The following is a 24,369-nucleotide window of genomic DNA, read 5'->3' as shown; positions in this document are numbered from 1 at the left end:
ATGTTTTATCATAACTTAATCACAATTATAATTCATAAATGATACATATTTGTAAGGCTTAGATCCTCCTCTTTCATTTGATGCAAGTCTTATGATGCATTATTTACGCATGAGTGGTTAAAAACGAAGAGAGGGTACCAACATTCATTTTGGTGGGCGGTATCTGAATTTCAAAGAGAAAATCCGCGTAATGTTTAGGACTTGAAAGTAAAAAATACTATTTCAACATATTTTATTAGCTTGAGTTGCTAAAATGTATCACATTTTGACAAATCATACAGGAAAGAAGTTTAGAAAAATCGGCAGAACAGGCCCCAAAGGGAAACTTTGAGGTGGTTCAGCATACAGTTTTGCTAAGACGTTTCCAATAAATCCTGCCCAGAGAGTGCATGTGGAAAACTGCAATATCATTGATGTCAAAAAACAGATAACTTCACATAACAAATGATCAAGCAAAACGATCAAATGAGTCTCTTTCATACACATACACATTTAAATGCACTATGCTTCATTATAGTCGTACACCACCAATGTCAGGAATGTTGAACTACTCACAGTGGAGATAAATATAGTTTTATGAAATACGCCTGAGCTCACTGTTTGTTTGTTTTTATTCTCCCTTTGTCGACTATGCATATATCGCATGAACAATCGCGAATTTGAATGAGGTGTATCAAGAATCAAATAATGAATGTATAACCGTTTCCGCATGCAAGATCACAAATTCACATGTCCTAATCAGCTACTAATAATAAGTAAGGGTAATTCCCATTCACACATTAACAGCCGTTTCAAGGGATCTATCTGGTTTGGACCTTCCTGCAGGCCTCCATAATAGACTCATGTTCAACTACTGGCCTCTCCAAGTACTACATCTACAAAATTGCAGCTGAAGTATGCGGACCAAAAATCTCTCATGTTTGTCTTCTGCAATAACACCTTTTAGGACGGGTTTTTTTTTTTTTTTTAAATAACTGAGAATCGCGTTACGTTCTCAGCAACATTAATAATTTCCATATACCATTTTTGGGGCCACATCCTGTCTCTGTTTACTTTGGAAAGGACTGCATGTTTGACTTTTGTGGCAACTTTATTAATGATGTTAATACCATTACTTTCCCAAAATACTTGGTGGCATTGTAGAGTTGTTTTAAACAGCCTGTATGTATGAATGATTTTGACAGAAAGTTTGAACCACACGAATGATCCCCCGCAAACGTCCTAAAAGGTACAGAGGTCGAGATTAGAAATCAGTGGATCCTGGGTGGAAGTTCATTTCCGCAACGAATTTTTCATGAAGCTTATCACAAATGTAAGCCTGTTTCGATTCCCTTCCCAAAGCCCAAGACAAATACAAGGCCTCCCTAAAGGAAATTATGAGGTTGTACCATATTCATTTTCTGAAATAGTTGTGGAAACTTGTGGAAGGTATTGGAAATGCTTTAATCAATATATCATGTAAATTGTTATGTAATGATAATTTCCTCCTCCCCTCCTCATAATCATGATGATGACTATGATAATGATGATAATAATGACAATAATGATTAAACTATGCGACAGCAGTAATAATAACAAAGTAATGACAGGAATGATAATGATCATTATTGCAATAATCGTAATACAAATAGTCATGATTAAATTACTCGACATGAAACACCAAACCACCGAGGACAACTGTAATAGAGATACTACTACAACATTTTACTAAATTTCAGTGAGGATGGTTAAGTAGTTTTTATGGGTATTGCCAATCAGAATCTCGTTGCTTTTTTAGACACCCTGTATTCAATTATTAACTGTTTATGTTTATTCGGCAGTGGTTAAAATTCCAAAAATTCCTCAATTGAAACAAGTTTCCTACATAACAATACGTGATTCGGCTTTCAGTCATTTGGTTTTCATGGATGCTTTGATCACTGGTCACGTTAGTAATTCGTCATCGAATTGAATATGGATTTTATGAGGATAATGTTTGGTGTTGTAATGCTATATGTTCATGGAGGTAAGTGAATACAGTTGTAAAACACGGGAATTTCCTGAGGTTATAGACAAACCAAGAAGTTTTAAGAGATGGAGTATATCTGGCGCATTCCCTTTGTACCATCTTCGATGCCGTGGTTGGGGGGGGGGGGTGATAGGTGCCAAAATATTTTCGGCAATGGATCAAAGCAACCAAGAGGTAGAAGCGTGTGGCAGGTTGCACCCCTCCCTTCCAAGTTATTAACTTTTTCAAGTCGCTCCCAATACAGATAACATTTCAGAGAATATGAGACCTATGTGGGTCCCACATGGGCTTGCTACCTGGGTTATTATCCTCTCAAGCGCGTTGCCAGGATTTAATTTTAGGGGGGCGGTAGTGAACAGTGAGCAGTGAGTGGGGGTGGCTCGACTCTTAATCCTTGTTTGAATCAAGTTCCCCTTCCTAGCGCGGAAGCTTTGACGTTTCATTAAATTATTAAAGAAAGAAGACGATTCGTTGTACCGTTCTCGACTCTTAACCTTGTCTGAATTCAGTTTCCCACCTCCCCCTCCCGCGCGAAGCGCGGAAGCTTTGACGTTTCATTAAATTATTAGAGAAAGAAGACGATTCGTTGTACCATTCTCGACTCTTAAACCTTGTCTAAATTCAGTTTCCCCCCTCCCCCCTCCCGCGCGAAGCGCGGAAGCTTTGACGTTTCATTAAATTATTAAAGAAAGAAGACGATTCGTTGTACCGTTCTCGACTCTTAACCTTGTCTGAATTCAGTTTCCTACCTCCCCTTCCCGCGCGAAGCGCGGAAGCTTTGACGTTTCATTAAATTATTAGAGAAAGAAGACGATTCGTTGTACCGTTCTCGATTCTTAATCCTTTTTCTTCCTACGTCCTCTTCCTTTCTTCTTTCTCTCTTTCTCTGTTTTTCTTTTGGCCGCCCTCCGGCCCCCTGGCTACGCGCCTATATCCTCTCTGTCTCTCATTATCTCTCTCTCCCACTCTCTACTTCTTTTTTGCACTTTCGCGCTTCGCGCTTAACATTTAGCTCGTTGCTTTTTAACGCTGCGGCTTTGCATTTGGCGCACTGCATTTTTATGATGCTGTCTCATTTACTTCGTTTTCTATTCATGTATGTATTATGAAAATGAGATAGCAAAATGTGTATATTAATTGATGGTCATCTTGCGAGTAATAACCATTAACTACTCTCATCGGGCTCTCATCATTAATTTTCTCTTCATTTTTTTGTTTTGTTTTGGTGATGGTGAATTATTGGGGGGGGGGGGATGATTGTACAAGCCATCCCTCCCACCTGAAATATTGGGGGGATATATCCCCCCCCCCATCCCCCCGGGATCGACACCCATGCCGCCAGGATAAAATATGTCAGGCATGTGCTTAACTCGATCTTCCTTGCAGATACGTAGACAAAAGATTCCTGCCTAGCTGCGAACTAACGGGCCACTTTCAAAGGGAAATATTCTTTTCTAATGATAATTACTTTTCGCTACCCCTCGTCTGATAATACGTGCAGTACACAGTGCTTACCTTTACAGGAGGCAAATTTGTCTGAAATATTAATCAAAACTACTCGACTGGGCATATGTGGGCACTAACCTCACATATAACATCATAAAGAACTGCACATGAACATATTCACTTTTTATTTTCGTGAGCCGCAAGTAATCGGAAAAGTGTCAAATTGCAGGTCTAAGAACTATGAATTTTTACTATTTTTCACAAATTCAAGCTGCTTTCATATAATGTAAGCAAATTTCTTGACACAATTAGGCTTTGGTATTCATATGTTATCATCTGTTCCATTTTCACCTTGTTAGTTCAAACAAAAAGTGAAAAAATAAGGATATTCATTTGTGACAAAAATCACGACTCAAGCTTTCCAATGATATTGTCGGCTTCGAACCTCGGACATCCTAGGTTACAGCATACCAGTATATTATATTGTGCAACTATAGAAAACGGCAGCTGCTTGGAATAATTTGTTGCCAGTTGGGTCTCCATCTCTAAAAACTCCTTGGATAAACATATATGAAGCATTATGTTTTTATACGGCGAATGACGGTTATCATTTCGGCAGTTTATTTAAAACGCTGATAATAGTTGGGTTTCAAATTGGCTTCGTATAAAAATTGATTGAAATTATGGGGGTGTAAACAGCGTTTGGAAGATGTTTCGCGTATAAGCTGTTACATTAAAACCATTTTATTTTAATATACATGAACGTCATAGCGGAAAATTAAGGATTTTATATTTGGGCTCTCAGATCAAGATGCTACTTATACTGTCTGATATTTTTAATTCCTTCCTTGATTATGTCGATTAAATTTCACAGCTGTTCATCTGTTTAATTTTCAGCATCGGCATCTGTTTATATATCTACCACGAGTAGAGGATATACAAGCACAGAGACTGGTAACCCTTTCTTTGAGTGCTACAGAAGTCATCCTTATTTGACTGCTGCTGTGTCTAACGGGAGGTATGTCTATTTATACAATGAAGTGGACCCATTAGCTACACCAGTTAATCCAGCTAATGCTGATCCGCCAGAGAGTGTCCCCTTCACTGCTGGTGATCCACAAGTTCAAGCCTACAGAATAAATCTTGTGACAGCCGAACACAGGTCGTATGGTGCCTTCTACTGTGCTTCATCCCTGGATGGAGAACGCTCTGTTGTACCGACACTCTTCTTGAGATCTGACGGTAATTAAAAATAATCATTCATCGTATTCAGACTGTATTTGATAATAGAAGCCTCACGATTGTAGCTACCAAGTTTTGATTTTTTTCTTTAATTCACATTGAGTTCTTACAAAGCCCTGCATGCTTATTGTATAGCATATCAAAGCATGATTACTCTTATTGACTTTGGAACAGTATACAAAATATTAATTAATTAATGAGGTATGTCTGATTTGTAATTGTTGATGCAAAATTCTAGATTACAATTCCTGTGTACAAGTTGACTTTCAAAGTAACCACGTTTCCCTTTTAGAGATAAAGCAGACATCTTTACCATCATTATCATTGAAATCAATTTGTTCATGTCCCCCGGTGGACAATGTTTGTTCACTCATAAAAGTTGAGAAAAGGAACCGTGTCTACTCCGGTGGTTTTTAAATTTCCAATTTCTGTAAAGGGTTAAATACAAATCATATTTCTAGTATTGTCTTCAAATGAAGCTGAAGCTAATTTACGACTGGCTTGATATTGTGGGAACCATCGAACAAAATGTTCTGTATCCTGACACCCTCAGTCACAACATCAAACCAGCTCCACACCGATTCCAAACCGACCGATTATTGACCATTTAGGGTAATGTAATGTAATGTATCGATCTGTCTGTTGTTGATCTGGTGTCGATCTTGTCGGTGTGACTGTAGTGTTATGGTGTATTATATCGTATTCTTTTCCATTCTTCTTATTATTATATTATCATATCACATTTATGGTCACGATAGTTCGTTCATTTCGTTTTCAGCTAAGTTTGAGCCCACAAATGGCAGATTTTCAAAGACTGTCAACAAGGGGGATGTGAACGTTACGGTTGATTTTACTGAGGTTACTCCTAGTGGGACGGCAAAGTACTGGAGGTTTAATGGTACAACTGATATGACTCTAACTATTTTTTCTGGCACGATCTTTGAGGGATTGACTGTCTACACAATCATAGGAGAGGTAGACACCTCAAATGGTGGTGTTTATGAGCTTCATTTGGCCGGTGAGAGGGGACAGGCAAGAGCTGGACTTCTTAGACTGATCGTAAGAGGTAATCGGCGAATTTAGTCATTGTACTATAATATTATATGGGTACGGGAAAGCAATGTGAGGGTATTCCATTCCGTTATTACTATTTGACCATCCTGAGAATACAACATGATCCTCTCAAAATAGTTTCCAACTGATTTACTTATTGTACAATTTATCCAAAAGTGATTTGTATGTATATTTTATCAGAGGCGGTTCTCCCGGGGGGGCAGGGGGGCACAGTGCCCCCCCCCCCCACTTTTTCAGATACCCCAAAAGTGCCCCTTTTTACATAGGAAAAGTGCCCCTTTTATTTTGTAAGAAGTGCCCCTTTTACTTTGACAAGTGCCCCTATTACTTAATAAAAGTGCCCCTTTTCACCTCTGACGAGTGCCCTTTTTATTTTTGACACGTGCCCCTTTTCCTTTGACATGTTCCCATTTTCCTTTGCAATAAGTGTCCATTTTCCATTTTCATCAATCTTGAAATTATCTTTAATAAGTGCCCTTTTTAGTCTCTAGTAAGTGCCTCTTTTCAGGTACGAGAATTGCCCCTTTTCACTTTTGATAAGTGCCCCCTTCACCTCTGATAATTGCCCTATTCAAAACTGAGAGGTGCTCCTTTTACTTTGACAACTGCCCCTTTTTTCCTTTGTAAGAAGTGCCCCTTCTCCTTTTGATAACTACCCCTTTTTTAAACTCGGATGAGCACACCTTTAATTTTAACATGTGCCACTTTTATTTTCTAATAAGTGCCCCTTTTCCTTATGATAAGTGCCCCCATTAAAAAGAAAAAGCTCCCTCCCCTTCTCATAACGGCCCTTTTTTTAAATGTGAACGGTGCCCCCTTTTCATTCAACAAATGCACATTTTCCTTTATTATAAGTGCCCCTTTTACATTTTCATAAGTGCCCCTTTTCATATCTGGTCAGTGCCTCTTTTCACCTCTGATAATTCCCTTTTTAATAATGATACGTGCCCCTTTTCCTTTCTAATAAGGGATCTGTCCCCTTTTCACCTCTTATAAATGCCCCTATAAAAATCTGATGGGTGCCCTTTTTCCGTCAACAAATCCCTTTTTTCCATTTTCGTAAACGCCTCTTTTTCTTCAGGTGAGTCCCTCTTTTCAGGTGAAAAAATGCCTCATGTTCACCTCTTATAATTATCCTTTGTACTTTGACACGTGCTCCTTTTCTTTTCTAATAAGTGTCTTATCCCTTTCGATAATTGTCCTCTTTTCATGAAATCATTAAACATGCCCCTTATTTAAAGCGAGTAAGAGCAATTTCCCCCAAAGTTCGCTCGCTGCGCTCGCTCGCATTTAAAGATGATATAATTATGTTAGTTATCAAAGGTCTTTTCAGTCTTCCGTTATGAGAATGTGCTTATAACCCAATTACGATTGGCTTTTTTCCTCTTATAAGATGTAATTTTTCGCACTGCGACCTCGCAGATCTTTAAAATTTTTCTCGCTCGCTTCGCTCGCTCGTAAATGCATATTCAGCCATCCCACCCAACTGTAAAGTATGATGCTTAAGCGATATCTTGTATGATGTATGAAGAGAAACAAATATTGAAATAATCCCTGATAATGTAATCACAATGCAGGGGTATGTACCAATGTCTAAAAAATTGTATATTTTCGCTTTGAGATTTCCCACTGTAGGTGCCCTTTTTTCTTCAGAAAGTGCCCTTTTTTGTTGGTGCCCCCCCACTTTGGAAGTCGCTCGTCCGCCCCTGTATTTTATGTTCCAACGTAATCTATTTTGCAATATGCCTTTCATTAATAGTTTCTGCGGTGATGTACATTGAAGTAACCCGGACGTAATCTGTATTCCCCTTTGATTTTAAATTAAAAAAAGGTGATTTTGGAGGGAAAAAAAGGTTAAGAAGTATAGTTGATTTCAATATTCCAGAAATGTGATGAAAGTGTCGATCAAACTTGAAAATTGTGCCTTGGATAACACCACTCACAAGCTTCTCTTTCTTTCTTAGTTAATTCTCCGTTATCATTTATGACAATTTTATTTGGCATTCTCGATTTTTCTTCTTCTTCTGTTTTATTATTTTTAAAGCTGGAACAGTGGCGTATCTAAACATATGTTTAAAGGAGGGGTGGGGGCTTCAACATATACGCCGTACAGCGTTGTCTACGAAGTCACGTTTCGACCACTGACACATAAAATTTCCCCCGAAATATCCATAACCTTTTAGTATTCAGGATCAGTTTTGGGGTTGCTTATCTTGCAATAATGTCGTAATACGGCTGAAAAACAGAATTGAATTGAATTGAGTTGAATTGAATTTAACTCGATTCAATATGCATAAATATTAAATTAAAAAACAGCTTTGTTTCTGTCATTGAAAAAGAATTTGAAATGTGGTCCATAATAAGCTGTTATTTATCATAATTCGAGTACATGAGAAATTTTGAGGGCCATCCCATTCATGAAACGTTGTGTTATGTTCTTCCATACTAACGTAAAATGAACGAAAAAGCTCTTTTTTCAGTTCTATGGGGGTGAAAAGCTAAAGCCTCACTATTTTTTAATGGAGTCCCCATCTCCGCCAACCAAAATAATACCCCTACCCCCCCCCCCCCCCACAAATAGATGGTCTAATAATAATAATAATAATAATAATAATATTTCAGTTCTGTTATGAAATAACATCTCTATGCGCTTCCAAAGAGCTTTGGACTTTATTACCCTAGGTTTAGCTCCGGCAGCCTTATCAGCGCACAGTGCATTTCAAGGAATAATCCTACCAGGTACCCATTTACCTCACCTGAGTATGGCGCAGAGTATAGTAACCATCTTAGAAGGCATGTTTTTCATAACTTGAATAGATGTTGGAGGTTGTAATATAAGATAGTGATACATGCATTTATTCAATTAAGAGTTTTTTCTGCTTCTTGTATTATTTCAAGAGTACTCGATGAAAGAAAGTGTTCGAGGAAATTAGGTATCAAATCTTACTGTGTTAACGGTGTTTAAATTTCAGCATGTCCTGCTGGTCGCTATGATGAATCTAGTGGATGTACCCAGATATGTCCATCATGTTACAATGGAGGAGTCTGTCATGATCAAACAGGGATATGCATCTGTCCTCCAGGATTCCAGGGAGATGGATGTGAAATGGGTAAAATCTTATTCATTATTCTATGATTGTTTTAATTTTGCAACAGCAGTTGCCATAATATTGATACTCAATACTTTAATACCAAAACAAAACTTATCCTCATAACCTTTAAAGAAATCGGACCAGTAAGACTCATAAGACCAACCACGAGCACATTTTGTCATAATTTAGTCCTAATATACTGATGAAACCATGTTCTAATATAGGAATACACTTTTCTTCGGACTTCTTTGAGATATTTATCATTAGAGGTAGGTAGTGTCTTTTGAATTACATTTTATTGTCCATTAAAAGAACTATAACACTATGAATCGCTTTTACTTTTATCTTCATATATCTTTGATGAAAAGAAATTAAAACTACAATGAATTTATTTTGAAACACAAATCCAAATCCAATATGCAGCTTGTGGTTTATATCGCTTTGGTCGTAATTTTAAGTACAGATCATCTCATATCCCTAATCATAAACCCACCTCGTATCACGATTATATGTGCTTTTCTTGAAAGCAATGTGATATAATAGGTAGGGTCATTGGAAGTAAATTGACCCAAATCTAAATTTTTGCCTGTAATGCTGTTAGTAATTTAAAATTTTTAAATTTTAAAAATAATCTTTACCTTCCCTGTGTACAACATTATATCTAGCATGCGGTAGAAATCGCTATGGTCGTAACTGCGAGTACAGATGCGACTACGAGATTCCAGATGATAGCACAGCGTGTAGTGGACTTCAGGTTTGTGTGCCCGATCCCTATGGATGTTCATGTACACCAGGATACAAAGGATTGGACTGTACTACAGGTATGTAACAAATAGAAGGAAGTGAAGTACTGTCAATTGGGTTATTGTCATGGAACATTGAATCTTCACTCATTTGGCACAAATGGGAATTAGCACACAAATATCAAATATGAATTTGGAACTATTTATAGCTCTTTTTTATATGATGCTAATCATTACCAGTCAAGGTGGACTATACTGCTGTCCTCTTCAAATACCTTTTCGATTTATTCTTCTCTTCTTTTTTTCTATATATGTTATCTCACTGCACTATTTATGATACTATATGTTTTATGTTTATATGTTATGCCCTGCTTTGGCAAATCTATTGCCCTTGGCCATGTATGCTATTTGCGATATATGTCTGATCATTTATGATCAATTTGTACCACTGTCTATTTTGATCATGAAATAAAGGCTAAAACTTGTACCGCTAAGTACAAACACCAACACACCAGAAAATATAAATGATTGCAGTATATAAATATATATACAACAGGGCTCTACGCTAATTTTTTTTAGAAGGGGGTCCAAATTAAATGTTTTTTAGTCTGTAGATGAGCCCTATGTACACATTTTGACATATTGGTCCATGGCTAAGTATTTGATAATGCCGCTGTCTACAAAACTGCACAACAGATATTTACATGTAAACAACAAAAATGTAACAACACAGCAGGGGTTTACTTTAATGTGTTTCTTATGAATTTGTTTTCTCTTATAACAAACACTTATTAGAATGTGATCAAGGTGAGTTTGGAGCTAGTTGTACGGAGACATGTCACTGTGTATCAGGAGAGTGTGATGGATTTACTGGAGTCTGTACAGGAAGATCTACTGAATGTGAACCAGGATGGACAGGGACCAACTGCCAAGGTCAGTCTAACAATCTATCAGTGTTGCCAAGCTTGAGAAGCTTGAGTTCTGGGGAGAGGTGAACAATAATTTGTGACTGTTTTCATTGTTATTATGCAAGTGTGGATATATCGAAGAAAATCAGAGAAAAATGTTCCCTGCAAAGCATGACTCTTCAAATGACTTCATATTCGTATGAGGACCACATTTTTACGCCACATATGTTTGTGTAGTCCCATATACATCTTTCTGTGTACAGTGCTTTTTACTTTTACCAAGACTGGGCCAAATTTCTTATCATTTTGATGATTCCAGAACGTTGTAGTACACACCGATACTAATATGCCAAATAATCCACTTTTTCTGATCGATTCCACACCGTTTCTTTCACAATGCAATCGCGTGACCAGAACTCTACTTTATCTTTAAGTATTAATTATAATATTGCTAGTTTTGTTGTCTGGTGTACATGTATATGCAACAGGGGCGTACGCAGGATTTTTTCAAGGGGGGGGGGGGTAAGCTGACACTTTTTTGGGCAAAAAAATCGCAACGACTCAGCCAACCGAAAAGTCGCTCAGTGGGGGGGGGGGGGGGGGGGGGGGGGGGGGGAGTAAGCGGACACTTTTTTTTTTTTTTGGTCTCGAAATTTGAAAAATTGACATTTTTGTTTCGTTGGGGGGGGGGGGGTAAGGTCACTTAAAAAAAAAAAAAAAAAAAAAAACAAAGGGGGGGGTTTTAGTTTTTTTAAGGGGGTTTACACACATACAAATACCAAGGGGGGGTTTGAACCTTCCCCCCCCCCCCTGCGTACCCCCCTGATATGCAATGTTTACACCTATGAGTGTATTTTGGTTCTTGAAACTACTTTTATTTGATTTGAACTAGTTTATTGATTAAAACACATACATTCCAAAAAGCAGCCAGAGACTGAAACAAATTGAATTGCAGAAGATGTTAGAATATATTACATTGAAAATTGATTCGATAAAATACAGTAATATGCACAGTAATTATCATTGCACACAAAATCAACAAGCGAATGGAAAAGGATAGGGAAATGAAAAGGACAGACAAGATACAACTTGAAATAGAAGAAGAGGGAGAAAAGACATGTTTGGATAGACATTGAAGTAATAACAACATAATAATTTCAACCAATGATTGAAACGAATAAATTGTGCAAGATTAAATACAATTATCAAAATATCAATAAGTATGGCTATTCATGAGTTATAGTGCAGATATTCATACTGATCCATACAGTACGTGGGAATTTTCAGGTTTGTAGTGTGATGAAGTGACTTGCTCATCTTAAAAGACAGATGATATAGTTTGAGTTTAGTATGCAGTAAATCTATTCTCTTACTTAATGTTTTGTGCTTGTTGCAGATAATTTATTATCCCCTCGCCGACGAAGTCGGAGGGGATATAGTAACGCTGCCGTGCGTGCGTCTGTCCGTCCGTAACAAATTTGGTTTCCGATCGATAACTTCCGTAATGTTTGACGGATTTTAATGAAATTTGTTATGAAGGTACATGACATCACAATACAGGCTAAGTTCGATTTCGGAGTACGTAGGTCAAAGGTCAAAGGTCATAGCTCATTAAATATGCGAAAAAATATACATCTGGTTTACGATCGATAACTTTAGTAATATTTGACAGATTTTAATGAAATTTGATATGAAAGTACATGGTATTAAAACACACCCTAAGTTCAATTTCCTAGGAAGTAGGTCAAAGTTCATAGCTCATTAAATAAGCGAATCTGGTTTCCGATCCATAACTTTAGTATTGTTTGACGGATTTTAATGAAATTTGATATGAAGGTTCATGTTATCAAAACACAGCCTAAGTTCATTTTCGGAGTTTGTAGGTCAAAGGTCATAGCGTATTAAATATGCAAATCAGGTTTCCATTCGATAACTTGAGTTATGTTTGACAAATTTTAATGAAATTTAATATGAAGGTACATGGTATCAAAATACATGTAAAGCCTAAGTTCGATTTCTGAGTATGTAGGTCAAAGGTGAAAGGTCATAGCTCATTAGATATGCAGGAACCCCTATGTGAAAATGTGGTTAACTTCCTTGCCTAGTAATATAATAGTATAGTCCGATGGAGAAAACTTGTTCTAACGTATATAGAGACTTTGTACTGTGCGAGGGGATGCCACGCTTTGCGTTGACTTGTTTCAATTATTTTTATATTTCAGAATGCATGATTGGTAGATATGGGCCTAACTGTGAGCGTAAGTATAATAACAATATTACTGGTATACAAAAATTGCATGCTCTGGCGTTCAAAATAACACAAATAAACATACATACTATGTTGAAAAAAGAACGAACAAAGCTTGAGCAGAGCTTCTTCTTCATACATACCCCCTCTATATGCACAAGTCTGCCATCATGATCGATTATCAGTTTGTGTTCAAACCATATAGTAAAGTTTATATTCATTCAATGAAACATGCATAGCGTACATTGCAAATTTATTGCAAATAAACAGAGCAGTTTAAATTCCAAGTGAAATTAGCATCTGTTAATTTTAGAGGAAAAATAGATACAATTAAAATGTCTCACTTAAAAAAAAACAAATATGAGGTATTAAATGTTGCAAGTTTTGAAACTGTAGACATAACTTCAATCTGCCTTGGACAGGAATAGCTAATAGTAGGTCATAATTATTATTCTAACTGTATAATTGTTAAAATTGGCAGTCTGCACGAAGTGATGAACATGAACCTGCTGGGGAGGTAATTAAAACATTATCTTACATAACTGCGTGAGTTTAATTATCTTTCATTTTCATTTTATAGCTTTCACGGTTATATATGTAAAGACCAACAAGGGACAGACGAACAATTTTGTCTGTCGCCTGGAAGGTGGAAATCTCATCTCCACGGCTGAACCAGTGGTCAATCTCTACAGGAAATTCGGCAGCGGAAATTATACACAAGAAAACATAATACACAATGGAAATGGATTCCCCCAGAATGAAAAGTTTCTATTTCTCGTGTTTGATGTGAAAGTTGGAGAATTGTTTGTCTGCTCTCTCTCTGATGTGAACATCTTCTTTAGTGACACTGTCACTGGTGATGGGGAATTTAGTAAGTGGATTGATGTAGTTTCGTCATATACAAACAATTTTTTTAATGATCTAATACCAAACGAATATCAGGGAATCCTCCATCATTATATGTATGTTCCTCATGATACTGTCAATTGGTAGACCGATCAAAGAAATATGATAATAAAATTAAGTTTTGTTTAATTCAGTGACTTTAGTAATGTACCTTGTTACCAGAACTCAGACATTAATACTCACAATTTGTTTTGTAATAAATGATAATGCGTGTGTAGGATGATTATTTTAATCCTTTGACTGCTGTATTCTCCCATTCCCATAGATTTAACACAAGGACCAGCTGGTTGCAGTATGCAATGAGTTAATTTTAATACCGGTTTCAGAGGTCAGACATAAATAACCCTCTGTGTTATAAGCCCGTTATGAGCTGTTTCCAGATATTTTTGACTAAAGAAAGACTTATTCTTGTTGGAAAACCGGAGAAAATCATTTTCAAATTTTGTCAAAGTAGTCTGTTGAATTTAACCCTATATAGCCCGGGCTATTTTGAAACTGCATAACCCGGGGGGGGGGGGTGGGGGTCTTCTAAGGCCCCCCCCCCTATGATCTCGGCTATTTATGGACCGATTTTGTCCAAACTTGGCGTGTTTGTGTCTTATCATGTACTAATCAAGAATGCTTAGTTAAATTTATGATATATATCGTTAATTTTAATTTATGTCTAATTAATGATGCAAATATGCAAATTTTCCAACGAATTCTCATTTTGTTCAGTTTTCCCCCTATTTTTGGAGAAAATGCAATTAAATTTGGCATGTTTGTAGCTTGACATATAATTTAAAAGATAGGGTAGTCAAATTAATGACATGTATTGAAATTCCATACTTATAATTGTAATTAATTATGAACATATGCTAATTTTTCTTGAAATTCTAATTTCTTATGTATTTCTTTGTTTTTAAATCTTTTGTTTTTCATTGTTTTGTTATCTAGAATAGTTCATGGTAGCCAAAAGGGATGTTATCTGAATAAAAACAGAAAATAACATTCTTCTAACAACACTTCTTGTTAAACCCATACATTGTACACACAAGATCATTGGAAACCATTTTGGAGCCGTTTTTGTGTGACATTGGTCACAAATATGTGCTACATCTCCGATACCATACCCCCGATTTTCACAAATAGGGTCTTAAAGTGTGCGGGAGATGTCAAAGAAAAAACTCATGAAATTTCAGCGCCAGATTTCAAATTCCTCGAAAAAAATATGAGAAATATCATGAAAGAAAAAAAAATGGCGATTCTATGTTGTGTACTGGTGTTACGCGCGTTAAAAAAGTTATCGCAAAAAAATATATAGGGTTAAGAAATATTTGCCAAAACTTTGCTATTTATTGGACAACACAATTTGAAATAACCGTTTGAATTCAGAAATAGGCCTACTCTGTTTCTTATAATCTTCACTGGTTCATTATTTTTGGTTTTTCTTTATCTCACTGTAGCCCAGCCAGAACTCCCTAGTGCACCCGTCGTGATCGGAGCAACCAATGATTCAGTCACTCTGATGTGGGATGCCTGGGATGCATCGACATATATAGGTGATCCTCCTCTCATCGGGTACCGTGTCTACTACATGTTGAACAACTCACGAGAAGAAGATCAAGAGGTTAGGAGGTCTGACCGTCTAGCACCATCTGAAACAGTGACCGGTCTAAGTCCAGATACGGCCTACGTGTTTGGTGTAGCAGCATTTAGACCTGGACCAGGAGGCCAGGGACGCCGATTGGAGGTAGTAGGAACCACCCAATGCTCACGTAAGCTGTTAATGCTCTATATGATCTGATATTTTATAAATTATACTGTAGCATGTTTGCTTTCTTTAGTAAGGTAAATCCAATGTGATTTTACATTGTGACTATATAATTAATACTAACTGCATCTTTCCTTGAAAGTTTAACCTTTCATGTATGAATTCATTTTGAAAAGATATTAAGTAATACAATATTATTAAATTTAATACTTAGAAAAATGAAAAACCAGTAATCATTTATGTGTTCGCAATATCAGTGTATTTGTTAAATGGCATTTCAACATCTAGTCTCATAGTTCGTAAGCCTAGTATATCAAGATGATTGTATCAGAACAATATCAACTTGATTCATCTTTCACAGGTTGGTTAAAGAACAGTAGTGCATTACAAATTTCAGTACTATTAATTGGCAGGTTTGTACAAAGAAAAAATAATTTAATCAGTTTTAACGGCCAAAAATTTTGACAAAAATCTAGAATAATTGTGATATTTTCTTGAATTTAAAACAGGCTAATGACTTGTCAAGTTGTCAATAAAATACTACTTTTGTATTGATAAACAATTGAAAGCCAAACTATGATGACAATTTACCTCTTACCTCTAATTTATATCTAAACTTCATGGCAATGTATTTTATTAAATATTGTCTAGTGCAATAAACCACTAGATATGGAATTTAAAATGTTTTAATATAACAAATAGTTGATCTTATTTTTATTGTGTATGTAGCTCCTAGTCGAGGACCGTCATCCGTTTACGTCACTAAGGGGACTAGACCTGGAGAAATATGGGTATCTTGGGAGGTAAGTTAATTCTTATTCCAGATGTGTTGATCACGAGTAATTTAATCATTTGACTGGAAATGTGAAGGTTGCTGGTTCAAGCTCCGGTAAGACATTTATCTACATTCGCCATTCTCGACCCAGGTGTCAAATTAAACCGGGTAGAAAGGAATTCCTTGAATGCTGGGAGCACTGAAATTGATAACCTAACGAGAACGTGGTGTATATACGCACTATGCAATTGGGATATAATAAGTATATCAGTCAAGTGATTCACAGATTTAAATCCCCTATCAGTGATTCTGAAGCTCTACAAAAAAAATTATCACAACATTTTTCTGTAGGAGCAAAAAGAGTTCATGAAAATGTGTGTACAACATTTATGGTGAATACAAAAACTGCCCGTTGCAAAATTCATATTTAAAATGAATCTATTGCCAAAATTCTCTTGAATAAGCCTGGAGCGCTTAGACACGTCGTTTTTGCGATGTATTGGGCTCTATATAACAGCGGAATATTATCAAAAGTTTTGAGATTTTCGCCTTCCAAATCCCTGCAACAGCAAATTCAGTACTCTGGAATGTATAGTGTTGGCCAAGATACAGCTATAATTATTTTGACTTCCTGGAAGAAAAGTGGATAAACCATGATGCTTCTTTCCATGGGAAATATTATGCAATTTATTTAACAATTGAATTATAAACTATGATTTACACTTTTTGATTTTCATTGTACGGCTTTTGTATGTTTTTATCTCGTAGAATCCACCACCCAATACTTCTAACTGTGCCAGTGGAGTGGGAGGAATCCGCATCTACCTCACCCGGTCTGACATCCAGTCTGGGATCTCAAAGGGGACGGCTGACCCCATTGAGAACTCCGTTGATATTCCGTTTGACTCCTACACCCAGACCCTTGAACCGTACTCCCAGTATCTCATCCAGGTTGTAGTCTACAATAAAGACTCTGAGACGCCAAGAGGAAAGGGCTTTACACAGATAACAGAGGAAATGCGTAAGAGGAAAAACTGCGTAATTTGTATAAATAGTCACGAAATGAGAATGCTTGTATGTGAATTAATAGAATGAAACTACATGCATGAATAATTTTCCAAATATAACGATACTGAAGGAGGTATATACAGTGTGATTCTAAAATAAAGTTAGACCTAGAAAATTGCTAATCAGGTGGGCTATATCTAATACAGACCACCTTATAATTTTGTTAAAATTGCCTTTATTTATTTCTTTATCAGGTGGGCTGTATCTAATACAGACCACCTTATATTTTTGTTAAAATCGCCTTTATTTATTATTTATTTATTTATTTATTTTTCTTATTTCGACCCACTTTTTTGTGTTCAAGATAATTTGAAAATGGCTCAATCAAATATCTTAAAATTTAAAACACATATGTATAGGCATATTCACAAAGCATAGGAAATTTTTCGACCTTGACCTTGACTGATGACGTCATCTAGGCGCCATTTTGTGAAAAAAATTGAAAATCAACTCATGATCATATCTTCATAACCAGAAGTAATTTCTCATTCATATTTATCAGGATCAAGGTCAATATGTGTCCGGTCGATTTCAGGTCAAAAAACGCGCGCGTGCAAATTTTTTAAATGCTCAAAATCGTCTCAAATTTGTTTGGCATACGTTTCAGGTCATTTTAAGCATTTTATATAAAATCGCGCATACATGCATGCGCGCGCGTTCTCGCGCGTAACACCATTACAAAACATAGAATCGCCATTTTTTTTTTCTTTCATGATATTTCTTATATTTTTTCAAGGAATTTGATACCATGTTTATCTCTTTATGACCATTAATAACAAGATGAGCGTCAATTCAAGATAAATGACAGTGCGCGCGAGCGCTTTTAATACATAGCATATATGGGAAAAAAACATGCCTATACAAAATTCATTATAGCTCTTTGGAATGAACCGTGACCTTCAATTTTTTTTTCATATTTGGATAGAGTATGAGTTGGAGATATGATTCCATGTCTCATTTGGCCATTAAGTGTATCGTGACATCATCATAATGAGCTTCGAACTAAAAATAGGAATTTGCATATTATGACGTCAGCATATTTATGGAAAATTGATTGTATCTCTGTATATATTGATCAATTTTCTTCCAAATTTCGATATGTTGTAGCTATGATAATTGTCTACAAGTTTAATGATAACTATTCTTCATTTTGATGACGTCATTAGAGTGAAAATTTCGATTAAAGGCCTCATGTCAAAAATGACATAATTTGCATGTTATGCCTATAGAAGGTGATTTTAATTCACGTTATGAATCTACATGATATTGTTTTTTAAGAATTTTAAAGCAGTATCTCGCTTATTTTTGCTCTATTTTGTCTCAAATTTTAGTTGACCAGCCAACCTATACTTGTTCCAAACAAGTATTATATGTCTAGTTTTTCTTATTTCCACCCACTTTTTTGTTAGCAAGATAACTTGAAAATGGTATAATCATATACCTTAAAATTTGGCACACATATGTATAGGCGTATGGAACAATCACGGTAAGGTTTTCAACCTTGACCTTGACTGATGACGTCATCTAGGCGCCATTTTGTGAAATTTTCTGAAAATCATCTCATGATCATATCTTCATAACCAAAAGGTATTTCTCAATCATATTTATCATGATCAAGGTCAATATCAGTCCGGTCAATTTCAGGTCAAAAAGGCGCGCGTGCGCGTACGTCCGCGCGTCAGTGCGCTTGCAAAAATTTTAAATGCTCAAAATCGTCTCAAATTTATTTTGCATACGTTTCAAGTCATTTTAAGCATTTTATAAAAAATCGCGCACACGCGCATGCGCGCGCGTTTTCGCGCGTAACACCAGTACACAACATAGAATCGCCATTTTGTTTTTCTTTCATGATATTTCTCATATTTTTTTCGAGGAATTTGATACCATGTTTATCTCTTTATGACCATTAATAACAAGATGAGCGTCAATTCAAGATAAATGTCCGTGCGCGCGAGCTCTTTTATTACATAGCATATATGGGCAAAAACATGCCTATACAAAATCCATTATAGCTCTTTGGAATGAACCGTGACCTTCAAAGTTTTTTCATGTTTAGATAGAGTATGAGTCGGAAATATGATTCCATGTCTCATTTGGCCATTAAGTGTATCGTGACATCATCATAATGGCCTTGGAACTCAAAATACGAATTTGCATATAATGACGTCAGCATATTTATGTAACATTGATTGTATCTCTGTAAATATTGATTGATTTTCTTCCAAATTTCGATATGATGTAGCTGAGACAATTCTCTACAAGCTTAGTCAACATCATTTTTCATTTTGATGCTTCATCATAGTGAAAATTACGATTAAAGGGCACATATCAGAAATTTCTTAAGTTGCGAGTTATGCCTAAGGAAGGTGAATTTCGTTTACATCATTACATCAATGACATTGTTTTTTAGCAGTATCTCGCTTATTTTTGCTCTATTTTGTCTCAAATTTCAGTTGACCAGCCCACCTATACTTGTTCTAAACAAGTATTATGTCTAGTTATTTTTAAAATCATCTATGAACAGTAAATTAGTATACATCTTATGAAAGAGTGTTTTATTTCAAATCATTTGGTATCATTTTTGTGTGGTATGTGTTCACGCTAGGATAAACGAGAGGCATTGTTTGCGAGAGTGCAAAAATCGACTTGCGCCAAAGTTGCTTATGTGATGTTCGAATAAAACAGTTGGGATTTGGGTATTAATTCGGTCTTTGCAGATCCAAATAACATCCCTAACAAATTTGATCATGCTACACATATCAAATATCAATGAACATTTGTGTGCGTGCGAGTGTGTGTGTGTGACTTTGCTTATGCAAAAATGCAATGCATTTAATTTGATACATTCAATTCATTCTCTCACTCCGCTAATCCTAACATAATACATACGGCATCATTTTGGCGCATGTCGAGTTTTGCACTCTCGCAAACAATGCCTCCTGTTTATCCAAGCGTGAACACATACCACACAAAAATGATACCAAATGATTTGGGATAAAACACTCTTTCATAAGATGTATACTAATCATAGATGATTTTTAAAATAATTAGCAATTTTCTAGGTGTAAACCTTTTTTGACTCACACGGTATGCATGTCTATTAACATATTTTAAAGGTTAAAAAAGATCATTTCTAAACATTATGAAACTTAAAAGGGCGCAATCATACATGTCTCTTTCTAGAAATGTTAAGGTTTTGTAACATCTTACATTTAGATCACTAAAATTATGCTATTTCTTGTGTCTGTGTTCTTGTAGTATTGCATAAACTCGAAGGGGAAACTTGAGCTTGAGTGTTTGTGAATCTTAAGTAGAAATACAAAAACAATGATTCAACAAATGAGTAGATGAGTATGAAAGGGGAAGCGTTTAGCAACATGGCCATGCGACTATAATTTCTGTTTTAGAAAACATTATAGAAAATTATATTTTGACTCTTTTTCGTAAGCAATCTCAAACCCAGGGGGATGAGAAGTGAGAGATATATCACTCACATAACAATACATCTGACAACTCTCTTGGATTTTTTCTTTTCCTCAATTCAAAATAATAAAAAAAGCTTTTGAATTGCATTACCGGTTTATTTCAAACTATGAAACGAAATACAACAAGATGTATGCTTCCACAAATCCAGTAATTAGATTTAGGATTTTATGCCTTTTTAGCATGTGCTTTAATCAGATAATTTCCATACTTCTTTTCAATGTTTTTTGTTTTCGTATTTGTAGTTGCCCCTGCGCCCACTGTAAGTGTTGAAGCGACCTCTGAAACCGTAACTGTGCGCTGGGATGCTGCTAGCCCTGCTCACCTCAATGGAGATGTACAGGGATACCAACTAAGATACACCCGGACAAAACCAGAACCACTTGATACAGTACTAGCTGATGTTGAGGGTAACGAATATGTGATTACCGAAGGAGTGACAAAGGACAGTGAATTCGAAATTGAGGTAAAGTTCTTGCGTGCTGTCTCAAAGTAAAGGAATTTTGAGAAAGGAATAATTAAAGTAATACGTACTTGACTTGTTGAGGGCCATGGACAACCAAGATTCTTTGCCTCGAAACAAAATTAAAAACTAGTCATTATTAGAATAACTGAATAAATTTGATGCAATTGTATGAAATAGGCAAACTCAACTTGTTTGTGGTAGTACCATTTTCTTGCAACCCAATATTGTTTACTGCCTGTAAGACGGCCATATACATGTATGTTATGTATTGTCAATGACAGTAAAGGTCTTCTTGTAGACAGTTTGGTGATATGTTGGTTTACGTTAAGTGATAGCTATTTTGACTTTAATATATTCCAGATGACGGGAATGGTTGATATTAATTTTAATATATTTTAAAGATTTCATCCCCTCTTCATCCCTCTTTTCTTCAGGTCCGAGTTTTGAATGGAGCTGGATACGGTGAATGGTCACCATTAATGACTTCCCCATTGCCAGGTTAAAAAAAATGTATTGATACAAAATGTGAAATGGTCAGAACGGGTCTCTTGGTGGGTACATACAAAGATTCATTTGGAAATATACAACCGTGCCCTAACATTGACATTTTGTAGGCATTTTGTTATTGTTAGAATAGCTGTGATATGAAACAGACATACGATCCTTCGTAAATATGCAGCTTCGGGTATTAAACAAACCTTCGGAATTATGCAGCTTCGGGGTAACGAACCTTTGGAATTATGCACCTTAAGGGTAATAAACCTTCGGAATTATCTTTGGAATTATGCACCTTCGGGGTAACAAACCTTTGGAATTATGCACCTTCAGGGTAACGAACCTTCGGAATTATCTTTGGAATTATGCACCTTCGGGGTAACAAACCTTCGGAATTATGCACCTTCGGGGTAACGAACCTTCGGAATTACGCACCTTCGGGGTAACGAACCTTCGGAATTATGCACCTTCGGGGTAACAAACCTTCGGAATTATGCACCTTAGGGGTAACAAACCTTTAAAATTATGCACCTTCGGGGTAACGAACCTTCGGAATTATCTTTGGAATTATGCACCTTCGGGGTAACGAACTTTCGGAATACGAACCTTCGGGGGTAACGAACCTTTGCAATTATGCACCTTCGGGGTAACGAACCTTTGCAATTATGCACCTTCGGGTTAACGAACATTCAGAATTATGCACCTTCGGGGTAACGAAACTTCGGATTTATGCACCTTCGGGATAGCAAACCTTTGAAATTATGCACCTATGGGGTAACGAACCTTCGGAATTATGCACCTTCGGGGTAACGAATCTTTGGAATTATGAACCTTCGGGGTAACAAACTTTAAGAAGTATAAGCCTTCGGTGGAAGCAAACCTTCAAAATTATTAACCTCGGGGTAACGGCCAATGGTATTAGTTCTAGTGAATGGTCTACAACAAAACCGGTAGAAGCTCTTGGTAATCTGATATGATAGTTTTTCTTTTCAGTTATTTTGTTGTCGTTCTTAATAATTTCCACTACTGCTTGAGGGTAAGGTTGTAATATTTTTATTCTTCATGCATATTTATGTTTTAACATAAATATCCTCTTCTAAATTTAATGATGTGTTTCGAATGTATTTTTCCAGGTGATGAGTCTAGATATTCTCTTAGAGCTCTACTTGTTACTGGTCTCATCCCATCGATTCTTCTTATCTGTATCTTCTGTGTCATCCTAATTGTGATCTTTTTCAGAAGGTATGAACATGTATGCTTCTCATCTGCTTTCAAATGCATATCATTGCCAACATTTTCCGAAGACCCTACCATGCATAATCTGTAGGGCAATTGTACTGGTTTCAAAGTGAATCTCTTATTATTTAGTGGAAATTTATTGAATGAACGAATGAATACTAGCAGTCAAGTTTAAAAAGTGCTTTTCAGAGAAATTCTCATTTTGTGGATTCTTCTTCCTCTATTTTGTAACATAAACAACGTCCTAGAAGATTATATTAGGCGACAGGCTATTATTCAAACATAGTTGGGCCCTTGTGGAAAAGAGTGTTATACATGTAAATGACAAATTCCTCTACTGTCTATATTTAATTGTGAAAATGTGTATATTTATCTGTTATATTATGACGTGTATTATAACTGTGTTATCAGACTAATTGTTTTGTTAATAGTCTTCAAGCTAATCAGCTTTAGTTAACATGGCCATTAATAATGTAGCCAGAGTCTACTTCGTACCAATTAATATCATCTAATCATGGAGTCGGACTGAAAGTTATGCTCCGTATTCTACAAATTAAGTTTAACACGATGCTGAATCTATAATCACGTTTAATCTTAGAACTCAGACAAACCTCCTTTGTTAATTATGGTTTTCAACCTAATGAGCCCAGCTTCGGGATTGAATTTTAGTAGAATACGGGCATAGGCCTATGATTGTTTGCTTATCTATGAACTTGTAGTTCATTAATGCTTCACGTTATCATAACACAGACGACAACCTGATAAAGGAGAGAGTGAAAAGAACACACATGATGAAACGCAATCGCCAGGAACTGGTCAAACCTATCAGGATCTGTATGAACGAGTGAGCAATGATGGCACTGCCTATCAAGAACTTGAATTAAAATCAGTACAACAGGGTGATATAGATTACATCAATATCGAAGAAGGTCCTCGAGGAAGGAAGAATTTTTTGAAATCCATTGAGAATGCTGACTGCTAAATCTGTCCGCATTATGGAATGACACGTTGTTCAATTCTGAAAGGAGGCGGGAGCGGGGTATACTGCTGAGTAAAATTGAACGTATAGGCTCTATCCCTCCGTAAAAATATAATGTGGGCGAGCAATTAACAAAAAATACTAGTTCTTATAGATTATTACATATTACAGACTAGTCCTTATATATTGCTACTAAGGTCAATTTCTTCTTTTTTTGCTTTTTTTTTTTGGAGGGGGGTATGTTTAAATCTTCGACACAATATTGTCACGTTTGTGATTTTGTTTTTAATGTGATTAATCATACACATTAAGGTTTAAAAAATGAGGAACAATATATAAGAAGATTGTAAGGCCTTGGTAGGGTGCATTCTTCTACTGAAGTGATCTTTACTATCATTATATTTTGCAACAGTCTCTCTTTCGTAAATTGTCAACAAAGAACCC

At 36.1% G+C, this 24,369-nt stretch overlaps 2 protein-coding genes across 2 annotated transcripts; both read left to right on the top strand.

Annotated features, from left to right (window-relative positions):
* The first annotated feature begins 1,971 nt into the window (after nt 1-1,971).
* Nucleotides 1,972-20,566, top strand: LOC105445729 (angiopoietin-1 receptor). Its single transcript, XM_030996585.1, has 11 exons — nt 1,972-2,005; nt 4,352-4,696; nt 5,475-5,762; nt 8,743-8,880; nt 9,528-9,683; nt 10,401-10,538; nt 13,342-13,632; nt 15,113-15,424; nt 16,150-16,223; nt 16,964-17,233; nt 20,522-20,566. Exons 1-11 carry the CDS (start codon nt 1,972-1,974, stop codon nt 20,564-20,566), a joined length of 2,091 nt encoding a protein of 696 aa, XP_030852445.1.
* Nucleotides 20,567-20,852: 286 nt separating this feature from the next.
* On the top strand, nt 20,853-24,369 carry LOC115928770 (ephrin type-B receptor 4b-like). Its single transcript, XM_030996659.1, has 4 exons — nt 20,853-21,212; nt 21,647-21,710; nt 22,841-22,949; nt 23,697-24,369. The coding sequence occupies exons 1-4, from the start codon at nt 20,967-20,969 to the stop codon at nt 23,926-23,928; spliced, it is 651 nt and encodes a 216-aa protein (XP_030852519.1). The 5' UTR covers nt 20,853-20,966; the 3' UTR covers nt 23,929-24,369.

The sequence above is a fragment of the Strongylocentrotus purpuratus genome, unplaced genomic scaffold (genome assembly GCF_000002235.5).
Source record: "Strongylocentrotus purpuratus isolate Spur 01 unplaced genomic scaffold, Spur_5.0 spur5_scaffold_3, whole genome shotgun sequence".
In the NCBI taxonomy this organism is placed as follows: Eukaryota; Metazoa; Echinodermata; class Echinoidea; order Camarodonta; family Strongylocentrotidae; genus Strongylocentrotus; species Strongylocentrotus purpuratus.
This window is presented reverse-complemented; position numbering and strand designations above follow the sequence as displayed.